The sequence below is a fragment of the Typopeltis vanoorti genome, chromosome 10 (genome assembly GCF_054136105.1).
Source record: "Typopeltis vanoorti isolate ZY-2024b chromosome 10, IOZ_Tvanoo_1.0, whole genome shotgun sequence".
Lineage (NCBI taxonomy): Eukaryota > Metazoa > Arthropoda > Arachnida > Uropygi > Thelyphonidae > Typopeltis > Typopeltis vanoorti.
Genome location: NC_143558.1, coordinates 104,788,666 through 104,815,711, shown reverse-complemented (window position 1 = coordinate 104,815,711; position 27,046 = coordinate 104,788,666). Strand labels below are relative to the sequence as shown.

Here is a 27,046-nt window from a genome sequence, read left to right as displayed (position 1 = left end):
TCATTACATGGCATGATGCACCTTGCCTATCGGAGTGTCTGTCAACTTCTTTCCAAGCAGTATATAGATAGCAGGGTCTGCAGCCTTGACCTACTATAACAATGATATGAAAAATTCATATATTTCCACCATTCTTTGAGGTGGATGTCAACAGATCTTCCTGTCTGTCCACAGTAAGCCAAATAAAGACATAGGGTAATTCACTCACTCCTGGATGTGGCAGAGGATAGAGTTTGGCCTCAATTATTGAATAGATGAGAGATGCTTTGAACATGGTGCAAAGATTATATTTATTAAAAAGTCAAGTTATTTTTTTGGAAGCACCTTAGATATAGGGGATAAGAACAGTTTTGCTGCAGCCATGTGTATTTGGGTAAGGAGAGACATTATTTCATCTATTTTATACAGATTATACCCATAAACTAAAATGTGTGGCAGAGTAAGTGAATTCAGAGGAAAGAGATGTGTTACTGGAAATGTTAGCCCTTGCTTCATATGTCAGAACTTTAAAGGATAACATATTGTTGGAATGGATAATGGTATGATTACTCATGCAAATATTTTCCAACACACGCTAGTTTTCTATAAATAGAAAAACATAATAAGCCATTTGAAATGAGTACGAGTAATGTGTCTAAGAAGATTAGTTATTTGATTTTTTTTTTACTATTGTAAAGCATTCATTTTTAAAATTTATGGAATTTACAACAGTGTTAAAAAAACTTTTTTATTATCCCGATGTTTCGATCTTCACATCAAGATCATCAACTGGAGCATACACCAATATACATGACAAGCTGAGTTACATTATTAACTGTAAGCTATAGAAACAATGATTTGATCACATATTATTCTACTAGCATGACCTCTAGTGGGAAAAAAAAAAAAAAACAGAACCTCATACTTAATGATTTTTGAACCCAAGAATCAGAAAAATTTGATAAGAGGAAGAATGATAGTAGACATCAGTTCAGTGAAAGGACATTCATGAAAATACTTATAAGAAAACACATAATGCAGCAACAGTGTCTATGGAAAAGAGACTGGAAGGAGTTAGTGTGAGAAGGGTCATCTATTAACTCCCCAACCGACAATGATGTCTACAGATGTCCAGCTAAATCTGAATACGATTCTGTAACACTTATTGAATAACATGGATAAGAAGTGCAATTTGGTCTCACTATTTCATCCACCTTGGCCAGAAGGGAGGTTAAAGGGTGTAGAGATAAAATTTAATTTATAAAATATAGTTTATTTGTCATATTGATTCCCACTGAGATATAAGTTTATTTTTTAATGGCTATGTATAGTTGTATACAGGAGGCACTAGTTTTATAGGGGATGAGAAGATTTGCTTGTAATGTCTGCCACCTCACTTTCCATGATGACCAATGTGACTTGGGATCCAGAAAAGACAAATGATTCAATGGGACCTTTTATATTTCCAAACAATTAAAGAAACCATGAAAACAGCAGGCAAAGCTGGTACACTCAAGATCTTTTAGTCTGCAAACAGTTTGGTAATGTTAGCAGTGCATGTGAGATGATTGAAGGGTATTTGAAAAAAGCAACATCAGAATGTTTACTCAGGGTCAGAAGAATAATAGGTATAAGTTAGATGGAAGTATCCTCCATATCTTTTTTTTTTTTTAATTTTTCTGCAGCTCCTGCTTAAAAAAAAAAAGAAAGAAAGAAAGAGTTGTGGAAGGTATGTAAGGTGAATGGTGATCAGAAAGCTCATAAGGAGTGCAAAGCATGGACAAGAAAGGTGACCAGTAAGGTAGGCAATATCAAATATATGGAGGTGAAACTAGCTGAGAAGGCCAAAGAAAAATCCCAAAAATTTTGCTAACAGATATGAAAAAAGAGGTAGATGAACTGAAATACAGCCATGAGATTGAATGAAATATTCACTCGTGTATTATGAGAATGTGCAAACAAACTAACAGTTCTCTTACCCAAACTGCTTAAGTCTCAGCTCTAGAAAGGTGCCAAGATAGTGAAATAGTGAAAGGAGGGGAAAAGAGTTTCATTACATAAAGAATACCCAAAGAGAGGTAGAAAATTATACACCAACCAGTATCTCAGGAGCAGTGGTTAAGGTATAGCAGAAGTTCATAAATGCCAGTGTTTAGGAATATGATACTCTATAAGGAAGCAGGGTTTTGGAAATATTAAGTATTGTGTTAGTAATTTACTTATAAAATACAATAAAGTGACAGTTGAGTTAGATAATGAAAATGATAACAATGATACTGAAGGACTTGGCAAAGGCATTCACTAGGATACAACATGGAGCTTTATTATGCAAACTGGACAAATGCGGATAGAAATGAAGCTGGCAATATGGATAAGAGGGTGGCTGAAGGTTAGACATCAAAGAATAGCATAAAGGGAAATGTAATCCAGAAGAAGGCAGGTGACTAGTGGTGTACCACAGGGCTCTGTGCTTGAACTGCTGCTATTTAATTTGTCCATCAGCAATACTGGAAATTATTTTAGGGGAAATATCCAGTTATGTTAAAGATACCAAGCAATTTTAAACCTGGTTTTACTCCATTTTTTCCAAGTAAGCAAACAGACAAAATGTCAAGTTTGCGCCTGCAATATATGCAAGACTAGCTGATCCCTCAGATAGTGCAAGACCAAGGCAACTTGTGGTAGAGGTGGAGCAAGCTCTGATCACTAATCTTAATATTTACCCTTAATGCCAAAACACATCTCCAAGAGGGGGATGTATGATGTTTTGTATTAAAGGCAAGGGGCCACTACCCAGACCGGTTTCGACCTTTATTGAGGTCTCATCAGTGGGAGCCAGGCTAGAAATACCAAGATTTAGTAATGCAGAGCTCATAAGTATTTTACCAAAAAATATCCAGTTGTTTGCAGATGCAAAACTGGGAAGAGAAAGAATTAATAAAGACAATATAGAGATCTTGGAGGATGATTTGAACAGATTGACAGTATGAGCGAAGAATAATAGCTGCTAATTTATTATTATTACATGAGCATCTCCATGGAGTCCTAAGACTTATCGTGGGAGACTTAAACTATCCATACAATATCTATTACCTCTTCTTGAACTCACTGATTCCGGCAGCCCATTCCATTCATCACCTCTCCAAGTGAAAAATCTAGTCCTCACATCTTTGCTAACAACACCCTTACCCAATGGATGACCTCTGGTGCAACCCCCCCCCCCCCCCCATAGCCAAATGCTGAAATATTTCTTCTGTATTAATCCTATGAAATCCTTTAAGTAACATATATGTTTATATCATAGCCCCCCCCCCCCCCCCCACTTTTGTCCATCAACCAACTGCATCCCACAACTTCTCAATCTACCCTTATAGGGAGCATTCCCACAGGCCACTCACATCTTGCTCATTTGCCTCTGAATTCCCTCCACCACTTCCTCATCCCCAAGTGAACAGACCTGAGCATAATAATACAGATGTGGTTGTATCAAGGTGTTATAAAGAGGAATAACAATTCCCTTATCTCTACTTGTTAGTGTGTTCTTCAATAGCCAAGTAATCTTATGAGCTACTTTGGCAATTTTAGCAATATGCCCTCTAAACTTCAACTCTCTGTCCACCATCACCCCCAAATTCCTAGCTTCATCAATTTCCTGGAGTACAGTTCCCTGAAGGTGGTACACAGATTGTAATCTTTGTATTACAAAATGCATAATTTTACACTTTTCCACATTAACTGACATGCATTACATTTTGTCGCACTATCAGCCTGTTTAAATCCTCCTGCAAGCTCTATATTCACCTTAACTATTATCCTACCAAACTTTGCATCATCAAAAACAACTAAATATCTCCCTTCAAATGATTTCCTATATCATTTATGTATAAATTAAACAGCAGTGGTCCAAGCACACCACCAGTCATCTGCTTCTCGATATACTGCTTTTTAGTATCTATCCACCAGCCATCCCAGCATCCATCTCACCAGTTTCATATCAACCCTATTTGTTCTAATTTGTGTAATAGCATCTCATGTATATCCTGTCAAATGCCTTTGCAAAATCCAGTGAAGTTGTAGCCATCACCTTTATCCATCACTTCAATGCTTTATAAAGAGGAATAACAATTCCCTTATCTCTACTTGTGTGTTCTTCAGTAGCCAGGAAATAGAGTGTCAGAAAATCAGCTGTCACTCTATTGTAAAATCAATAAATTAACTAATGCACAATTGACTCTTCACAAAACCATGCTGCTCCCTCATAGAGTATCATATATTTTAATGTGTCAAAATGCAAGATTATGCTCTTTGGGATAAAGAGATCAGAAGGTGTGTACTACTAAAAGTGATGGCTCTGGAATGCAGGAAAATAGTGATGAATGTAGACTGAACTGAAGTTTACAGGTCATATGCAAAAGTGGTAAAAATAGCTGAATGGATTACTCAGATGTTGAAAAACACACTAAAAGCAGAGATGAGGAGATTATTATCCCTCTTTTTAGTTGCCTGGATTTCCGTGATAATGAGGAAGTGGTGAAGACGATCTAGAAGAGAGAGAGATGCTCCCTATGATGATAGCTTGATGGTTTGTGGGTTACAAAGGGGCAAAGTACAGGTTTTATAGGGAGTGACATAAAAGAATTTTTTTTAACATAATAGAAAGGAAGAGAATAAGAGAGTGACCGGTGGAAAATGTGTAAGAGTGTAGTAAGTAGTGAGGCGGAAAGGAAGATGTTATGACTAGATTTCTGGCTGCAAGAGGTGGATGTGTGGAACAAGTTGCTGTAATCAGTTGATTTCAATAAACATGACCAGTATTGTATAAATAATGATTAATGAGGCCTTGCATGTGAGCCTATGATTCCTTGGAGATGCCCAAGAAAATAAATTATACTAATAAGCTTTGAACAAACAAATGTATGGCATAAGTGAAGTAGAAGACACTGATGCTCCCCCCCCCCAAGTTAGCACATGTTGATAGCACTCCTACACTTGACACTCAAATGATAAATATCATTCATAATGAGACTCCCAGAAATTTACTTCTGCTGAAATAATGTCCATCTTTACCTTAATTCTGTGTCAGGGTGTACATTATATTTGTGGCAAAAGTGAAGATTAATAATATTCTGAGGTGAGAATCTGAATTCATTTACTTATGGAGTGAGCTGGCTGATTGATTGCCAAAGTCGTCTTTCGAAAACCCTCACAGTGCATAAATGGCAGAAAGTGGTGCAATCATCATCACAGAGTCAGAGGAAGTTAATGTTTACAGAGTTTGACTTTCAAAGCAAAAGAGTAACACTTAAATAATTGAATGGTTTGAGAAAAAAAAAAAAAATATATATATTTTTTTTATTATTATTATAATTATTAAGAGAGATCTCCAGGGAGTCAGGGACTCATCATCCCGATTTCTCCAGTGTGTTGGTGTCTGCAGTCTACAAATTCTCAAGCTGTCTTCATAATCAATATTCCACAATCCTGATATCATTTTTGACACTTTCCTTTGCACTCTTCTCCACTGTATTTGAATCATAATGGAAACCAGGAGACCAGACCTATGCACAATAGTCCAAGTGAGGCCTTGTAAAGAGGCAAAATGATATCCTTATTTTTACATGTGAATTTTCGTTTCAGCATTGCAATTATATTTTGAGTTGTATTAGCAACCTTTGTTACATATCTGCTAACACTCCAAGATCCCTAGCATAATCCCACCAATATAATATGACAATGGATATCTAATCAAGCCAAAGTGAATGATTTTACATTTACTGACATTGAATTGACATACCTTTTCCCATGCCCAAAATTCCAGCCTATTCAAATCATTCTGCAAGTACTGCATATCAGCAGCATGCCTGATTACCCTTACCTATCATTGCATCATCAGCAAATAGTTGTATGTTGTTTGTCAAATCCTTCACAATATCATTAATATACAGATTGAATAGCATTTGACCAAGGACCGATCTCTGTGGTACACCACTAGTTACCTTAAATCTTGCAGACTCACATCCCCCGTATACCACTTTTTGATATATGTCAGTCAGCAATCCTTATCTACACTAATATGAGCAGCGAAACAATGTTAACAAATTTTGAAAAAGAGAATGCAATCTGAGAAACTTAACAATCGATGGTAAGAAAGATGACAGTGATGCAAATGTGGCAGAAGTTACAAAACAAAGTGCAGTTAAAGATAAGGTGACAAGCAGAATTAACTGTGAACAAACATGTATGATGCAAGATTTGAAAGGATGAATGAAAGTGAAAAAGTGTGACGCAAGGTTTGAAAGTTAAAAAATTTGAAAGAATGAATGAGAGTGAAAGACTGATGAAAGATTCGAAAGAATGAATGACAGTGTAAATGTGATGCAAGATTTGAAAGACAGTTGGCTAAGATAAGGCAAGAGATGAAATGGATGCGGAATGAAGTTAAGAGAATTCAAGATATGTATGGAAGAGTGAAAATGACGAAAACAAATAATGTTGGTATAAAACAGATAACGAGAGACCTGCAAGTGACGTTGTATAGTGATTCAATTATTAAAGGTGTGCTAGGTGAGAGGATGTATAAAGTATGTTTTACTGGAGGTAGAATGAGCAGAGTAATTGAGGCATTAGATATGGTAAGCAAGCAAAAGAGTTGGTAGTTGTAATAGGTGCAAAGGACTAGACCACAAACAAAGAACATGTCAGATTGGATATCAGGAGGTTGTTGATAGCCCAGGTATGACAGTGGTGAGATGAGGCAGAGAGCAAGGATTATGAATGATATGTTAGCAGAAATATGTGAAGGAAAAGGAGTATAGTGAGTTTGTTAATGTGTGGAATGAGTTTGAAGGATGAAGCGAAATGTATAAGAGCGATGGATAACATTTGAGTGGTTTTGGTGTGAGCTGCTTGGAGAGACTGCTGCTGGAAGGTAGAGAAGTGAGTGCAGAGAATGAATTCGATCATGTGTGAAATGATGTGGAAGAAAGGGAGAATAAGATAGGTGAGATTGAAGAGGTGGTTATGAATGAAGAAGTGAGCAGCATGAGTACAGAGAATGAGAGAATAGGTGTGCAAGACAGACAGGGAAATGGGGAGGCTCAGGGTGGACAGACGAACACTGTGTGAGAAAGGTTGATGCTCCAAAAGGATGTGAATGCATGTGTAGACAAAAAGGGAAGGAGATGACCTGGAATCAAGGCAAAACAGTTGGATCTTAAGAAGGTTCAAAGATGAATAAAGAGAAAAAGAAATGACTTGAGTTAAGAATGGAGAAGTCACATCAAATAAGCAGTGTCAGTGGAATATCTATAGATCCAGGAATAAGATGCTGTGTTTGTATACAAATGCTACAAGTGCAAGAAACAAGGAAAATGAAATGGTTGCATTAATCGAGTCTGTTTACCCAAAAATTGTTGGAATAAATGAGACATGGTGATGAGAACGACATCCTAACAGGAATAGAGATGGAAGAGTATGATGTGTTTCATGAGGAAAGAAAGGGTAAAAGGTGGGGGGATGAGGGGGGAGAGTGCTACTGTTGATAGAGAAAGAGTTATGTCCATACAAAGTAGAGATGCAAGAGGGAAATAGTGCCAGTGGTTTTAATGCAGTACTGTGTGAGATAGAGGTGAATAGAATGAAATAGATGGATGTTGTTATCGACCTGGTAATGTGGATGGCAGTGACTATGAAATGTATAATCAAATTAGCCAAGCAAATAAGAAAAGGGTGAGGATAACACAAAGAATTCTGGGAGTGATGCAGAGGGCTGACTTGGAAGTAAGGAGATTCTTGTTCCATGTATAAGGCTCTGATTAGGCCACACATGGACTACTGTGCACAGATTTGGTCACCTGGTTTTCAAAAGGACGAAGAGATGTTGGAAAGGGTGCAGAGGTGACTGACTTAGGTAGTTTCTGATCTCTGGAATGTCAAATATGAGGAAAGGTTGAGAAGATGCAATTTACAGAGTCTAGTAGATAGGAGGAAGAAGGGTGATGTGATATAGACGAACAAGTAAGAGGTTATACGATCACTGTTGGAGAGGTTTTATAGCAAACGGTGGGAGATCAGGGGAGAACCAGGAGATATCCACAGAAGCTGTATAAAGAGGATGTGACCACGGGAGTGAGAAGCAAGTTTTTTGCATACAGAATTGTGAATGATTAGAATGCCTTGCCTGAGAGTGTGGTGCCTGCAGAGAATTTGAGTGTGTTTAAGGTGCAGTATGATAAGCTGTCTGTATGACAAAAGGACCTCCTAGATGACCTCCTCATTTGACTCCATGGGTTCTTGGGATAATGATGATGATGATAATAATAATAATATTTTATAATCCAAACCCATACTCTCCAATTTATGCAACAGTCTTCCATGCTATATTCTGTCAAAAGCATCAGCAAAAATCCAAAAGCATCATGGTGTATCCATTCCCCTTGTCTAATTCAATGGTAACATTGTTATAAAATGTGAGCAAATTGGTAAACATGACCTTACCTTAGTAAACCTATGTTGCTTATTGCAAAGTAGAGCTTCGCTGTCAACCCGTTTCTGAATGAAAACCCTAACCAATTTTTCCAAAATCTTGCACCACCACACCTGAGATACTAATTGGTCAATAGTTGGATACACCATTCTTTGCACCACCCTTGTGCAATGGAATTACCATACATTCTTTCCATTCCTGCAGAATCTTCCTTGTTCTGAGACTCATATTAAACAGTCTGCTCAAAGGAATATCCACTTCAGCTAGACACTCTTTTAGCACACGTGCTGATGTCCCATCAGTCCCTATTGCTGAATTCTTATTCAGTTTGTGCAACAGCTCTAATACCACATCCTCATACAACTGAGTTTCTTCATCCAGTGAAAAGGTAGCAATGAGCTCAATGTTGCATACACCAGGTTGATAGCTTTTAACAAAATGGGCACTCATTAGTTGAACAACTTCTGCTTCTGTTTCCCTCATGCCATCTGCATTTAAAAGAGTTATTCTTTCATATTCATTCTTTCTTTTACTTGAAGCATATCAAAAGAATTTTTGTGAGTTGTCTTTAACTTGCAGAGCCAGTTTCTTTTAATACTCAGACTTAGCTTTCCATACAGCAGTTGTGACTATTCTAGCCTGCCGCTTATAATTTTTATAACAGACATCATCCTTATGCACATGGTATTCCTTCAACATCATCCTTTTCTTACAAATCTCTTGCTTAATAAGATTAGACATCCATTTGACCCTTACCCTATTTATTCCTTGAACTCTCGGGACACATTCTGATATTGCATCATTTAAGAATTTCTTAAATGCTTCCCATGCACTGTCGATATTCTATCCATCCAGCAACCGATATTATTCTGCTGAACTCAGAATACTCCTCAGCTGGTCATAATTTCCTGATTTGTAGTTCAGCATGTAACCTTTTCTGAATGGAACATTCATAAACTTAGTCACTTCCCGAGTGAATACTCCATGATCACTGTCACCAACCAGACGCAGAACAGCTATGTCTTTAACTGAAACACCTTCTGACACTATAATCAAATCTAACACTCTTTGAACTTCAGTTTTTTCTGTCACATGCTGCTTGAGGAAGTTCTCACAATAGCTCAATAAATTCAGTGTCATTCTTCATATTTTACTGCTACCCAATCAATAATTGTGTCATTAAAGTTTTCCATTATGATTATTATTGTTTTTGTGCCCATCGTCTCTATTTGGTCATGTATTTCTTCCATCACTAGCAACTGATCCACCAGGTCTGTAACAACATCCAACTATGTTATTGATCTTGTTAGATTCATACCCGATAATAAAAAAAAAAATTAAAAAAAAATAGGGAAGTAAAGATAATAATGTCATTTAAACATCTTATCATAATTTCTTTATGAAAATTTTTTAATTATGCTGTTAAGGTGGAATAAGGAAACTATGTATAAAGAACTTTATACTTGATATGTTACAGTTGAGAGTTATCTTGTTACATCATTAGAGGATATGATTGTGAATGGAGTGTCTAATCTTCCTCAGTTGGTCAGAGTGACCATGAAGTGATCATTTGGGTTGTAGCTAGTTATATGAGAACATCTGTAAGAATGGATATATGAAGCTATAAAGCTAGCGATTATGAAAAGCTCAAGTGACAGACAACTGGGAGCTATAGCATGGAAAGAGGAGGCAAGGGAAAAGGATACAGATGCTGCTTGAGCACTCAAAAGAGACATTCAACAGCAGCAATATCTGAGGTATTCCAGAGGTGAAGATGCTAAATAAACTAGGAGTAAATTGGATGAATGAAGAAATGAAACATGAAATCTGGAAGCTATAGAGACAACACAGGATGAATATTGGTCATAATCAGTTGCATGAAGAGTACAAAGAGCAGGGCAGGAAGGTGACTCAGTTGGTGAAAACAGCAGAATTAAGCCAATTAAGCTAAGAAAAATCCTAGTGAGTTCTTTCAATATATGGCAAGCAGAAAAAAGAATAACTTTGGAAGGATGATATTAGTTGGTTACAATGGCATATTGGTAACTAATGCAGAGGATATATTTGAAATATTAAATGAGCAGTTTATCGTGTATTTCATCCTTATGAAGGTAATGTCAAGAGCTGTTTAACTCTATGCTTGAGTGTAGAGGGCATGTTGGAGGAAGGATTGATGGTGAATGAGCAGGAGTTATATGCAGAATTAAGTACACTTGGAGCTAATTATATTGCCACATGTCTTGAAGGAATGCTCTAGGAAAATAACTGCACTATTGGCACACCTATTTAAATGAGTCCTGCAACACAACAGGGTGAATCCTCAAGGAGTAGAAAGCAGGAAAACTTGTTCCACTTCATAAGGGAAGGGGAAGAGGAATAAGACTAACATGCAGATTATAGGGCAGTCTCTGGCTGGAGTACATGATGGTCAGTATGTGTTTGTTAGGGGAAGGTCATGGTTTATATCATCATACATAAGCAATCTGCTTATATATTATGAGAAGGTGACAAATTCACTGGATAAAGGAAATGCATATGCAGCGATATATTCGGATTTTTCCAAGGCCTTTGATACACTGCCACGTCAAGCTGGTAGCTAAATATAAACAAATGGGATTGGATAAGATAAGTTGTATTTCCTGAATCTCCCCTCATTCTGACATTCCATAGACCTGATCCTGACTTAGTAAACTTTCTCTGGAACCTCTACAACACGCTCCCTGACCCCTTGAAAACCAGGTGACCAAATCTTTGCACAGTAGTAGGACAGCTGATTTACTGTCAGATCAGCATACTGTGTATAGAGGAGTGGTATTCCAAAAGAAGAAGGGGGTCACTGTGAAGTGCCACAAGGATCTGTTCTATAGCCATTATTGTTTAACTTGTATGTTAATGACATCGGGACAGGCTTAACTAGAGATAAGTAACTGCTTGCCAATTATGTAAAGTTGGAAAGAACTATGAGAAGCAAGAGAAGATGTTGTGACCTAAACAGGGGGATCTCAATAGACTATTTAAATGGTCAAGTGAGTGGAGCTATCAGTTTAATGTTACAGAGTGCAAGGCCTTAAAACTTGGTAGGCAAGGTTGGGATGCAGAAAAACTATACAATTAATGGAGAAATTCTGAAGGAAGTGGAAGAGATAAGAGATTAATTCACCTCAGCTTTCACTATATTATAAAACGTGAGCAAGTTACTGAGGCATGACCTATCCTTCACAAAACCATGTTGCTCTCATATAGTATCTCAATTCCATCTATCCATTCCTGTATTTTGCTCTTGACCAACTTCTGTTAGTACCCTGAGTATGACTCCTGTTATACTGATTGATTGGAAATTTGATACATTAGTCTTGAAGCTTCATTTATGCAATGGAATTATTATCTCTTCTTCTTTACAGCCCAGTGGGACTAACCCAGAGTGAAGACTTAGATTAAACAACATGGTCAAAGACACAACCAATTCCCTAGTGCCTTCTCATAAAACTCAAGCTGGTATACTACCTAATCCCATAGCTGTATTCGCATCAAAGGTTCTGTAATATGCTATGCACCTCCAGTTCATTTACCTCAGTTTCTATAATAAGCTTTTGCCTCTCTTGTTGCTGCAAAAGTATATCATCTGCCTGGATGATATACTCTTGCAGTTGGAAGTTTTTTCCCACTTGGTTAGTAATAAATTTAGTTTAATCCTTTATCTCAGTGTAAGCAAACAAAGTTTGCGCCTGAAGTATCTTCAGGACTGAGGCAACTCGTGGTAAAGGAGGACCAAGCTCTCATCATTCCTTATTTCAGTATCTCCCATAACACAAAGCACATCTCCTTGCGGACATGTATAATGCTATGCATTAAGAGAAGGGCCACTACCCAGACTGGTTTCGACCTTTACTGAGGTCTCGTCAGTGAGAGCCAGACCCAGAAGTGGTGATACTAAGGCAGAAGCAATGGAGAAGTTGCCTATATGAGTTGCCAAAAGGTGTACCACCTTATTATTAAATTCCTCTGGATTTAGAGAAAGATGTTGGAAGTTTTTTCCCACTTGGTTAGATTATAATAAATTTAGTTTAATCCTTTATCCAAGTGTAAGCAAACAAAGTTTGCACCTGAAGTATCTTCAGGACTGAGGCAACTCGCAGTAAAGGTGGACCAAGCTCTGTCTCCCACTGACAAGACCTCAATAAAGGTCGAAACCAGTCTGGGTAGTGGCCCTTCCCTTAATGCATAGCATTATAAATGTCCGCAAGGAGATGTGCTTTGCATTATGGGAGATACTGAGACAAGGAGTGATGAGAGCTTGGTCCACTCATTCTATGAGTAGCACGAGTTTTTAGCACGAGTTGCCTCAGTCCTGAAGATACTTCAGGTGCAAACTTTGTTTGCTTACGCCTGAATAAAGGATTAAACTAAATTTATTATAGTCTAACCAAGTGGAAAAAACTTCCAACATCTTTCTCTAAATCCAGAGTAATTTAATAATAAGGTGGTACACCTTTTGGCAACTCGTATAGGTAAATATGACTTCTCTATTGCTTCTGCCTTAGTATCACCACTTCTGGGCCTGACTCACACTGACGAGACCTCAATAAAGGTCGAAACTGGTTGGAAGCTTGGGTGATGAATGGCAATGCTGTAGCCCATGAAGTTTTATCTGAGGCACGGCTGTTGCTGTTACCCCTCAGATGACATATGAGCAAATGAGCGGCTCTGGCTTGGTTTTGGGGTGAGCCAGCCACAGTGTAGAGCCAACTGGTTCTGAGAGTTCTTCTCAGTGGCAGGGTGAGCCTGTTACTGAGGGGAACAACGCTGAGTTTTTGGAGTTTGACCTGTACTTGAACATTCAATAAAGTTCGAAACTGGTCTGGGTTGTGGCCCTTCCCTTAATGCATAGCATTATACATGTCAGCAAGGAGATGTGCTTTGCATTATGGGAGATACTGAGACAAGGAGTGATGAGACCCTGGTCCACCTTTACCACGAGTTGCCTCAGTCCTGAAGATACTTCAGGAACAAACTTTGTTTGCTTACACTTGGATAAAAGATTAAACTAAATTTCTTATACTCTTGCAGTGTTCACTTAGTAATTCTACAATTTTGCATGATTCAATTACCTCCCTACCATCAGCATTCATTGAAGTCAATCTGCCATGAACATTCTTCCTTTTACTTGCAATATACTGAATGAACTCTTTGGAAATATCTTTGGCCTGTACTGCTAATTTCCTTTCTTACCACATTCTACCATTCTGACTGTACTTTTGTACTGCTCATGTGGCTGCTGGTTCATCATTCTCTGTGAATTCCCTCCAATTTTTTTTTTTTTTTAGTTCCAGCTTAATGATGGTATTCATCTAGTTAGCTCCCACTTGATTTATTCTCCTGACTCTAGGTATGCAGTCTGATATTACCACTTTCAATGCACTATCAAGATCCAGTTCTTGCAGTTTCACATGCCATGGCACTAATCGAAGCAATCTCCTAACTTTGTCATACTTACTATTCCTTTTGTCCTTATGCATTTGCAAGCGTTAGAGAGAGTTGATCATAGAATGAGTGTTAGTTCAGGATATGCCATCTGGTTATGTGGAAAGTTATATCTACTGGCCTTGGAAGAATCATAAGATGTTAACACTTTCATTTTAGAAGATGTGCTTCCTATATTTCATTCTTTTGGAGTTAAATTTAGATTTGTTGATGTTAGTTATTTATTTATTTAAATTAAGGGGATATTTAATCCAACATTGCTTCAAAACCGAATAAGAAACTCTAAGATAGAAATAAAAGAGTTTCATGCCGAATATAGCAAGCTATAAAAGTTCGGCGAGTCCAAGCGTAAGCAAACACCTGGTGTTTGCATATGCTTCTTCAGCATGAAACTCTTTGATTTCTATCTTAGAGTTTCTTATTCGGTTTTGAAACAATGTGGGATTAAATATCCCCTTAATTTAAATAATTTTTACATTTCTGAAGTGAAGCCTTTTGGCTCTTTATTTCATTAATTAATTTATTTATTTATTTTTACTTTTTATTTCTTTCTTTTTCACTGAAGTTTCTCACTCAACTTGTATGCTAAAATTTTCGCTTGTGCTTTTGTGTAATTGTTAGATAACTATGGCTTGGAGAGTAATTAGAAGTCTATTGGCATGAGGAATAAATAATAATCTTATTTAAATAATAATAATATAATCCCAAATTTCAACAAAATCTGTCCGTCCAGGGCAAAAGTTATATGCATATGGACAGACAAACATAACTAATGGATGATATACATTTTGCAAACTACACCTAGAAATTGATAAACCAAAAATAAACTCTTTATCAAATGACAAATTTTATATATCTGAAAAGTAACTAATCAAAAGCAATGAGAGGGCAATCTCTGGCTTCTCACTTTCGAATAGTTTTGTCATCATCATCATCAAATTCCTGCCATGTACCCTCAAGGGGTGTACAGGATATGATAGTACTACATGAAAAAAATTACATCATTACTAACTTCCTATCTACAATTTTCCTCCAAATCAGTCTGTTACTTGTCAAGACTCCAACATTATCAGATCTTATATTTCTATCGTCTAAGGCACTTTGTACAATATCAATCCCCCTATATCTTGGTCTTCCTCTGGATCGTTTTGCTGCCAATCTGGAAGAGAACACTTGTTTTGCTAATCTTTCTTCGCCCATTCTGTTTAGGTGACCATACCACCTGAGATTAGCTCTGCTAATTCCTGGATGCTGACAATGCCAAGTTCTTTCCTAATATCCTCATTTTTAATATGATATTGCCATTGATGCCATCTGTTCACGCCTATAATCTTTCTCAGGACTCTTATATCTGTGGTCTCTAGTCTTTGGTCAAGTGTTTTATTTCTGACCCAGCTATCAGATCCATAAGTTAAAACTGGTTTGAACACTGTCTTGTATACAGCTAATTTAGTGTTGCGACTAATTTCTCTCTTATTCTATATGAATTTATTCAATTGACTTCCCACCATACCAGCTTTGCTGATTCTGTTATCTATTTCTATATTTAATTTACCATCTTCAGTAAAAATCACGCCTAAGTCGCTGAAATGTTTTACTTGTTCCACAGGTTCTCCATTCACAATACAGTTGACATTTTCAATGATACTGCCTATTTTCACTGTCTTTGTCTTTTTATTGCTGACCTTCATACCATATCTATTACAACAGTTATTCAATTTAGTCAGAGAATCTTGCAGACTTGTAGCGGATTTATTTAGAAGTATAACATCATCCGCATAAAGCAAAGAGCTGACATTAACATCTCCAATTTTGATATCATGTTTAATACCACATTCCTTCATAATGTGATCCATATAGATAATGAATAACAGAGGGGATAATGTACATCCTAGTCTCACACCAGATTTAACATTAAACCATCTTCCTGTACTTCCTTCAATTCTAACTGCTGACTTACAACTCAAATAAAGACTAAGTATTGCTTGATATAATGCCCCATTGACACCATATAACTGTAGCGTATTGAATACTTTCTCTCTTGACACCTTGTCATATGCCTTTTCCAAATCGACAAAACTTAAATACAGATCTTTGTTATATTCCCATGCTTTCTCGACTATTTGTCGTAAAGTGAAGATCTGATCCTGACAGCCTCTATTTGCCCTGAATCCAGCTTGTTCTTCACCAAGCTTTTCTTCCACAATTCTTCTCAACCGTTTCTCAAGTATACTTGCGTAGATCTTGCCAGGAACACTCAGTAGGGAAATACCTCTGTAATTCTCACATTCAGTTTTATTTCTCTTTTTATATATGGGTACTATGAGAGCTCTACTCCAATCATCGGGAATTCGTCGTTGTCCAGGCTTTCTGCACTATGCAGTTCAGCCACTGTAAGACTCTTATACCACCATACTTCAGCATTTCTGGTTGAATATCATCTACTCCTGCTGCCTTTCCACATTTCAAGCCTTTGATGGCTTTTTCTACTTCAAGTATGAATATGTATTCCTGACTGCATGGCTAGTCAGTGTTTTTTACCACTGTACTGTCATCACTGCTTGTTTCATTTAGCAGTTTTTCAAAATAATTACTCCATACTTCAAAGATATCTTTTTCTCCCATTTTTATGTCACCTTTTATCATCTCTAACTCCTTTTACAGCACTCTTTCCTCCATTTCTAAGTTTCTTCAACAACAACATCCAGAATATTTTGCCACCTTCTTGATATTTATTTTTTATATTCTTGCCAAAGTCCTCCGATGACTTTTGTTTAGCTAGTTTTACACAGTGTTTAGCATTCTTGCATTTGTCTCTGTATTCTTCCTGTGTCCACCAGGGAGTTCTGATTTTTTTATCCTTGCACACAACCTCACCACATGCCTCTCTGGCAGAATCAATCAATGTTTTCTTCAGAGTTTGCCACTGAATCTCCAAGGTTTGATTCCTGTCCTCAAACTCTTTCATTTTTTCTTCAATAATCTTTGTGTATTTTAGTCTACAGTTCACATCTGAGAGCTGCTCAAATTTTATGCACTTTAAAACTTTCTTATGTGTTATTCTTTTCAATATGAAATTCAATTTTATTCTGCTCAAGACTAAATAGTGATCACTTCCAAATTCAAATCCTCTGTATACTCTGGTGTCCTGCACCAAGGAGAAAACATCACTATCAACAATAACATAGTCAATGAGACTTTTCTTATTCCTTGCCGTTAATTTGTGCACATTTTTATGTTGGAACATGGTGTTAGTAATAACCAGTCCATGTCCTGAGCAGAAATCCAACAGATATTTGCCATTATTATTAGCTTTGCTCTTTTCTCCAAATTTTCCCGAAATATTTTTGTATGTCTCACAATCATTTCCTACTCTGCTATTTAGATCCCCAACAAGGACCAACTTTTCCTTTTTCATTGTGTCAGTTGCTTTTTCTAAAGCCTCAAAAAATTCCTCCACTTCTACCTTAGTAGAACCTTCTGTGCGACCATAGACACAAATAAGTCTCATTATCCAGTTCCCCATTCTCATATTTGCCCACATTACTCTACTTGAGACTGACTGCCATTCAGGAAGATTAGCCTCGTATTTTGTGTTGAATACTATGGCTACTCCTTCTTTTCCTTGATTGCCATTGCCTGAATATAACATTTTGTATTTATTGCTCAGAAAGATCTCACTAGTTTTTGTCTTTTTTTTGTTTCAGTCACCCCTATTATGTCGATATGGTACTTATCTAATTCCTCAGCTAGATCCATTTCTTTGCCATTCAGGCTTCTTATGTTGATAGTACCGATCTTTAACTCTGGTGATTTGAGTTGGGGTTTGTTTTCAGATTTGTTCCAGTAGCTGACTTTTCGCTGTTTGCCCTGGTTCCCTGGCGAAAACAACTGGGGCCTTGTTTAACCGGGGGCAACGCTCCAGCCAGCATGAAATTTTGTCATGTTATACCATCATTTTTTATTTTGGTTTAACCAATAAGAATACAATTTGGTTGGCTGAATCCAATTGCCAGCCCAATCCTTGTTTGTGCAGTATCCAAGTAGATACCCAACAGGGTGCACCACGAGAAGGTGGGGATTGGACATTAGGTCAGAAGCCCTGGTCGGTTCTCTGCATTCCTTTAAAGGCTATGTGGAGGTCTCTCCTCTCAGTTATACAGCTTTGATCCTTAAGCACTTACAGAGTAATTGACTCAGTTAAATGACATGTTCATAATTATTAACCGACTTAAACACCAAGATAAAAATATAAGAAATTTAATAAGGACTCACTACTAGTTTCATCGGAAATGCCGACTTTGCCAGGTGAATACAGTACCATGGAGAGAACAGTATCTTAAAAAATATATTGTACTTCAGACAAACACAGAGTTTAGAACAAGTAGTAATTGTGTTTGAAATTGAGTCTGAGCATTAATTCTGGCATGAAGCACTGTGCGTGTGAATGATATCATGAATATGCCAAAACTGGATTACAGTGCTATGTGAATCGGGTAGGCTGTAACTGAGATTGCTGTTTAGATGGGTAGGGTTGAGAGCTATTTCTTTGGATTTCTTATATTTTTTTTCTCGGTGTTTAAGTCAGTTAATAATTATAAATATATATATATATATATATATATATATAGGGAGAAGAGAATGTGTTAAAGAACAGACCTCTAAAATATATCTCATATCATAATTCTGCAGAATTATAAAATAGAATTATAGTTACCTTTCTCTTTGCTGTGGTTCAACAGAAGACAAGTGTTAATAGGTAATCCAAACACATCATTAGTTAACAGGGGCAGGAGTGTACCTATAGGGATTGTATAACTTCGTCGAAATGCTAAAGATGGTGGAGCAGCCGATGGAGATCCCACATAATTTCCCCATCTCAGTCCCTTAACTTCTTTCAATACACTCTGAAAAAAAAATCTCCCGATGAAATGTGAAGAGCTGCTAATTTGCACAGTAATAACAAAGAGCATGGAGCAAAATGATAAGTGATTTTCAGAAACAACAATACTGCATACATAATGCTTTTGCCTTCTCCTTTCATCTTCAACAGCCAGGAAAAATATAGAAACACAAAACTGTCATTACCATCAAGGCTGTCAAGAGAGATGAGGAAAGGGAAATTTACTGTCTTTTTAAAATATATCTCATATCTGCAGACTTCTCCACTTACTTGCCTCTTGAGCATTACCCTACCTGAACTACTCATGATGGTACAAATGAACAGCTCCAGAAACATGCCTAACTAGCCACTTGATTTGAAATGCAAATCAAAGTCTCTTCACCCCATATCTCCAAGGCTATATGGTTCTCAAAAATCCTCAATGATAACATTCTATTAAGAATGATTGCTAATGGCACAACTCACCACAATATTTGTTACCCAAACATGTCACTGGTTTATTTCAAAGTCTCATTAAGACTCTTATATGTGACATGATTATTAAATTACTTAAGGAATTATGTGACACTCTCACTAACTGGTGACACTGCAACCAGTTAGGAAGAGTGATCAAGAGGTACTTGTTTGGGAAGTGGTGAAACAAGAAAAAGTTACTGCCAAAAACAGATATACGTGGAGGTATAAGGAAGGAGATTATGGGAAGCTCTGTAGTCAATTAGAGTCAATACATTGGGTACATGAGCTGTGTAGAAATGATGTTAACAGTACATGGAAATTCATAAGGCAGTATCTGAGGTAGCTAGTGTCGCAAGTGACCGTAGCAGTAGATTTGAGTTGTGTTAAAAAAGTGTTTTTAAACAGTGTATAGTGTGGCTTTTTATTATAAACTGTGCTGCATTTTTTTTTCAGTCTGGATACAGCTGTTCTTCAGTAGTGTTTGTTGTTGGGTAAACAAAAAGAAGGAAAGCATTAAGGTATGTGAAAAGTGTGTTAATAGATTTGAAATGGGAACAAGTCGGGACTGTAGTACAAGAGCTTAGACAAGAGTTAGTGAAAATGAAAAGTGAAATAAAACATCTGGAAGATGATACTAAACATCTAACGAGGACATCTGCTAATGAGAATGAAGAAGATGGTACTATGAAGAAAGAGTCGAACAATAATCGTAGATCACTGTATGAGGACTCAATTGTTAGAGGTGTAATGACAATAAAGTGCACAAAACATGCTTTAATAATGGAGCAATCAAACAAATAACTCTTTCCTTCTCTGCAATGCATCAAGGCATTGCAGAGAAGGAAAGAGTGGGCATCAAAATGAGTAGTAGCTGTGAGCACAAATGACTTAGTTCATGAAAAAAATAATGTTCATAGAGATTTGAGGAAGTTGGTGCAGCAGGTAAAGATGGATAGTATTGTCAGAAAAGTCATTAGCATGTTGCCCAGATATAACAATAGTGAATTGAGAAGGAGAGAAGAGATAATGAACAGTAAGATGGCTGAGTTGTGTGAGACAAAGGGAGATTCAATTTGTAAATCTGTGGAGTGAATTTGAAGGAAAGTTGGAATGGTTTTAAAGTTGATGGATTACATTTGAATGGGTTTGGTGTCATCATTTAGAAAGGCTATTGTTTTCTGAGAAGGCACAGGGTCAAGAAGTTAATGTAGTAAATGATCAGAGTCTACTTACAAAGCAGGTGTTGGATTCTGATTATGTAGAGATTAAAGTAATTATTATTTGCTTCAGAATCCAACATGATCTTCCATCACAAAGGCTAGACTTGTAAATATTATTTAATGTAAGCAACTTATTTTACAAATTAATATTCATATAGCTACCTTTAACTTTATTTAATATTTAATTATTTAATCAAGATATATGTATTAATAATGAAAAGACTGTATTAAATATTATTAAGCTATTTTATTTATTACTATGTTAATATTATAAGAATTTGTATTTGATAAATTAACTGCGTATTATTTGAAATGTAAATATTCCTTATTTATTCCTGTTTGTAAAGTTTAACGTTATGTAATAGCTCAATTTTATTATATTTTGTTTTGTTGTCATGGAAATGCATGTAAGTGAGCGAGCACGTTTTGGAACACCACGTGAGGTTTATTGAAAAGAGTTTTAGAAAGAAATGATGCGAGCAATTTAGGGGGAAAAACAGATATATAAGCGATGAACGCTGGAATTATGAAGAAGTGAGGAGATTAGAGATTTATAAGAGAGAGATTGGTATTAGGTTGGAATTGGGCATTCAGCATTCGGCAATCACAGTGCGATAATAGAGAGTCGGCAAGTCACTCGAGCAACTAAATAAAGTCTACAAGTTGAGAAGCAGTTAGCTAATAAGTTTCTGAATAACAAATAAAACAACGTAAGATAGCTGAGTGACTGCTGAATGACTAGCGATACTTTAGCTGAGATTTATTTTCAGGGCCGACCTTTCAAGGACACACTGAAACGTGAAGCATAGTACGAAGTAACTAGAGAATAAATAGAGACAACAGGGTTGTGTTTAATGATAGCGGTGTTTAGAATTATAGTGCCTAAGGAATTATTTGAATGCTGGAGGAATGAACATCTGTATATATAAAACCCCAAGTTAAGGAATTATTGTGTACTGCCCTAATTCAAGAGTGATCAGTAGTGCTTCATACAAGAATATCTGATTATATGTATTGTGCCCGTAAATTAATTCAGTTAATGCTAGAAGATTTATTTTAATGAGTGCTGTTTATTGTTAAAAGTGTTTACAGTTATAAAAAGTGTTTGTGTGTATGTTGATGAAGGAAGAAGATTAACGGTAAGATTATTCCAACTTTAATATTTCTGTTCAGAGAAGTGTGTGAGTTTCATCTTAGAATTCCCTGATGTTAACAGTAACTATTCGTGGAGAATTAAAAGAAGTGTGAAATTAAAAGTGTCTATTTATGAAGAGGTATTACTGCAATTTTTATTGTATTTGGAACTTAAGGAACTATGAAAAGACTGTGATATAGAGATAACAGTTTTATCTTGTCAGAGTTTGATTGTACTTATCGGAGAAGCTGAAGTGATTGTGATATCTTAATTACTGATTTGAAGTTAAGTTTAAAATTTATGATTTTAAAATTAAATGTTTGTTTTTGTTAATGAAAAGTTGTATTTTGCCTGAATCTCTTTTACTGCACCATTCATAAAATATTCGAACCAAAGCGGGAAAATTAAGTAAGTTAAATATACTCGGCCAGTATATATAATAACATCATATAAAAGAGGACAGTTGTGAGTTGGTTTTTCTTCAATTCTTGAACTAATTCAGATATAGAGTGGCGCAGTCTATAAATATAAATTTTCTCTATATTGAATTAGAAATCAACTAGCAACTTATAATTTTGTTTAAGAACATCATAGTGACTAACATGTCGGATCCAAAGTACAGATTAAGAACAAGTAGGATCCAACACAGGGAAGTACAGCTAAACAAATTGTACAACAGGAGGAAGATGGATATGTGGTTGCAGCAGCACAAGGTGATGCAATGCATAAAGGCTTGGACGAGACAGGTATGAATGGAAATTAGAGTCAGGATCAGGGAAAAGGAAGTTTCTAGTGGAATGGCTGCAAAGACACAGTGATTGTTATGTTTGTACACAAATGTAAGAAGTATTTATTATTATTATTATTTTTACATAACACCCCCAAGGAGTCCAAAGACTCATTGAGGGAGGGCACCTACTCTACAACTCTCCATTTCCACAACTCCATCCACAAACTACAGCGAACTGCATTATCTTCACATACACCATCTACTGTCCAGCACCACCAATAGTATTTTCAAAGACAATCACAAACATCCATGTCCACGGCAGGATTCAAACTTAGAGCCTTTTGGCTGGAGAGCAGATCAGCCAGCCAGGCCTAAGGCTGTGTTTGTAGCATTGATTGAGTAAGTATTCCCAAATATAAGTGAAAGATGGTTGTCTGAGGAGGATGTGATGCTGGGAACAGAAAAAGAAGTATAAGAAGATCACAAGAGGAGGGGGAGAGTACTATTAATGATTTCAGAGGAATTGCGTCCACAAAGTGTGGAGGTGGAAAGCATATGCACAGATTTTGAATCTGTGGTGTGAAGTTGAAACTAACAGGCTATATACAGGGTGTTCGGGATAAATTTGACATATTTATAATTAATTATATTTTTCCGTAAGTTACATGTATTAACACACACTTCTCTTCATTTAAAAGTTTGGACCCTTCTTCATTCATATACAAGATGTCAGAAAGGACGGATAGCTGGAACCCACCTGAATCATGGAAGAGAATAACTTGTATCATGATGATTCGTGCCCGCCATCAAAATAAGGATATTACGACTGCTGCCCAATGCTCCCTGAATACAGTAAAAACAATCAGGCATGAACTAGAGACTTGCAATGGTTACTACGAGGATGTAGCAAGAAGAAAGATCCCTAGCAGACGATCTGATTGCGTTCGTACAGCAGAATTCCTCGCAAATCTGCAGGAACAGGTGTTGAAGAACCCTGGCATTGGAATTCGGGCTTTGTTCGTGGAGTTGCTAACTGTAGTCAAGTCCTGGATAACAAGGGTAGCCAATGGTAGGCCGTATGTATGGCAGCAGGATTCGGCCCCTTGCCACACCTCTGGGAAAAGTCAAAAATGGTTGTCTGAAAATTTCTACGACTTCACCAGTCCAAATGTTTGGCCTCCAAACTCCCCAGACCTTAACCCCATGGATTATTTTGTATGGGGCGCAGTTGAAAAAGACACCAATCGAACTTCCAGTAATACAAAAGCCCAGTTAATGGATAAAATTAAAACAGTTTTTGCGGCCCTTCCCAGGGAGACTGTAGCATTAGCTTGTTCGAGGTTCCGAAGCAGAATTGAAGCTGTGATTGATGCTAGTGGTGGTTATTTTGAGTAAATCTTGTTGATAGTATTGTAATTAACTCTGCCTGTAATGTTTTTTTGTCAATTCATTAAATTTAATAGATACAAAGAAGATTTTCTTTTTCCTTACAAAACTGTCAAATTTATCCCGAACACCCTGTATATCTGATAGGATGCTGTTACAGGGCAAGTAATATAAAGAATAATGACTGTGAAATGTTTAGGCAAACTGGTTTGGCATGTAAAAAGAAGGTGATTCTGATGGGAGACTTAAATTAAAGGAATATACAATGAAAGAAGGAGATAGCATTCAGAAACAAGGAGAGTGAGTTTGTTGAATTTCTGAGAGATAAATAACTTAAGCAGCATGTGACTGAAGCAACTAGAGGCTTTAATGTTCTTTGGATTTGGTGATAACTTCAGAGGATGTAGTTGTTAATAAGGCATTAATACTGCCACTGGTTAGTGAGAGAGTGATCATGAGGTACTTGTTTGGGAAGTGGTGAAACAAGAAAAGGTTACTGCCAAAAAGGGATGTATGTGGAAGTATAAAGCTGGTGATTATAGGAAGCTCTGTAGTCAGTTAGCATCAGTATGTTAGGTAGATGAGCTAAGAAGAAATGATGCTGAAAATGCATGGAAATTCACAAGGCAGTAGCTGAAACAAGCAATATATAACTGCATGCCTAGGGTTAAGTGAGTAAACAGAGTTGGGGTGAAATGGATGAACAGTGAAATTAAGCATGCTGTGTTGGAAAAGAAAATGCTATAGAGGAGGTACAAGACAGTTGGTGGTGATTGGATTCATGAAGAGTATAAATTGCAGGCTAGGAAGGTGACGAGAATGGTAAAGAAAGAAAAGGTGCAGTATGAGAGGAGATTGGCTGGTCAGACTAAAGTTAACTCAAGGGACTTTTTCTGATATATGGCAAGCAAGAGAAAGAATAATTATGGCAGGCTGACATCAGTGGAAAGTCATGGCAGCAGAATAACAGTTGCAAAAGATACAGTGGAATTAATGAATGAGCACTTGCTGTGGGTAGAGTGTCTAAGGAGTGCAAAGAAAGCAAAATAATAACACTCCACAGTCATGGTTCTAGGACAGAAGTTTCCAATTATAGACCAGTCTGTATAACTGCAGTTGTGGTCAAGGTGTTGGAGAAATAAAAATTGGTTAGGAATGGAATACAGGACTGGATTGATGGACATGACATTCTTTATGATGGTCAGTATGGATTTGTTAAGGGTAAGTCCTGTTTTAGCAACTTACTTGCATTTTATGATCAGGTACCGAGGGTGTTAGATAAGGGAGAATCATATACAGTGATATTCTTGGACAGGCAGTACAGGCGGTCCCTGGATTACGGACGACCCTACTTACGCCGTTCCATACTTACAAATGGCTCCCAAGGCTCCCCATAAGGATAATTAATAATTAAATAACTAAATTAATAATTTGGGAACTAGTTTCTTCCATGCATGTAAACAAACCCGCATGGCATAAGCGGTTCATTAGCGCAGCATCTTTATGCTAGTGGCTATCACAGGGGTATTATTATTATTATTACTGTATATGCACTGTTCATCAGGAATCAAAGTTACATACAAATCCAACTTAAAAATGTTCTAAAGAATGTATCTTGTTTGTATCCTGGGGACTGCCTGTGTATTAGATGGATCAAAGACTGGCTCTCTGAACAATAACATCAAGTTGAGCATGATAGAGCAGGGTCACAAAAAAGGGTAACCAGTGGAGTGCCCAAGGGTTCTGTTCTTGGCCCCACTGTTTAACATGTTGTAAATGACATATCATGTGAATTTACTGAGGATCTCCAGTTGTTTGCTGATGATGCAATGTTGGGGAGAATTATAAGTAGTAGTGCTGCTGCTGATGTTAATTCACTTCAGGAAGATTTCATTAGACTTTTTGACATGGACAAAGGAGTGAGGTTGTAATTTTAATATGAGTAAGTGCAAGGTGATGCATTTTGGAGTGCAGAAATATAAGACTTTGTACTATATTGACAATGCTATACTTCCTGCAGTACAGCAGGAAGTATAGGAGATTCGAAATTTGGGAGTAATGGTTGACTGTAGACTGAAGTTTAGACGCATATTGCAAGTGTTGCAAAGACTGTACATCATAGTGCCACTATGATAAGAAGTGTTCTTATATGTAGGAATAAGGAAGATGTAAAATTTCGTGCGATAAATGATTTAAATAAATTTATTGAACTCAATTTTACAGGGTTTTTAGGCCGAAATAACACAGAAAAAATTGATGTAAGATTACTTTGTCTGAATGTAAATTAACTGTACTGGAAATAATGTTAAATAATTTATGTTTAAAATATTGTGCTTGAAATTAGAGATAAATGATATTAACATTGTTAGTAAGGTATAAAAATAGTGTATCCAAAAAGTTCGCAACAACTTGTGAACAAATTAATCGCCTAAGTGATGATGTCACTTTGGTTTTCACATCTTCAGTGTGAAAACCAAAGTGACATCATCATGCTGCAGGATAATTACAGACATTTGAAGTTTAAGAACAAAGAACAGAGAGTGTATAAAGGGGAGGGGGCTGAAAAGGAGAAAAAAGCGCAAGGAAAAGAGGAGAAGAATTACCATGACTGCCACCACAGGCTACAGAGAAGAGGGAGAAAAGGAGACCTGGACCATTTATTACTGCTGATGCAGATGTTTCGGTTCCTGATCGCCGAGTGGAGGAAGCGAGAAGAAGCAACGACATGGAATACGCATTGCCTATATTTCATACTTTAATTCTCAAGCTATATATACAAATTAGAATGGTGCAGTCGCTAAACAAATAAATTTTTCTAATTGCATAGTCTGAGAGTTGGTAACCTGTTTATTGTGGATAGACTAATAACAAAGGTCATTCACTAGCAGTGGGAACATAAAGAAGATTATATGGGATGAACAGAGAGGTCTATCTTAGGCAGATTATAGTTATGACTGAGTAAAGTAGAAGAAGTTAGGCCTAAGGTGCACATGCAAAAGAATAACAAAGGCGTGGTTGATAGAAATACAAAGTTGATAATAGACGTAGAATATTAGAATGGTGTGCAGTCGACGCAATTAAATTATAACCCATTATAATTTAACAAAGTGGTTGTGCCACTGTATAAAGCACTGGTCAGACCACACTTGGACTATCATGCTCAGATTTGGTCACCTGGTTTTCATTGTGATGTGGAAACATTGAAGAGAGTTCAGAGATGAGCAACTAAGACAATATCAGGACTTTGGAATCTGGCTATGGAGAGAGAGAG

General features: G+C 36.9%; 1 protein-coding gene across 4 annotated transcripts in view; it reads right to left on the bottom strand.

Moving 5' to 3' along the window:
* The window catches only part of mv (lysosomal-trafficking regulator mauve), a 1,073,830-nt gene that overhangs the window by 188,201 nt on the left and 858,583 nt on the right, over positions 1–27,046 (bottom strand). For all 4 annotated transcript variants that reach the window (XM_090399251.1, XM_090399254.1, XM_090399252.1 and 1 more), the window contains one exon: positions 18,663–18,852. In XM_090399251.1, coding sequence (XP_090255377.1) covers positions 18,663–18,852 — 190 coding nt within the window. The remainder of the gene's footprint in view (positions 1–18,662; positions 18,853–27,046) is intronic.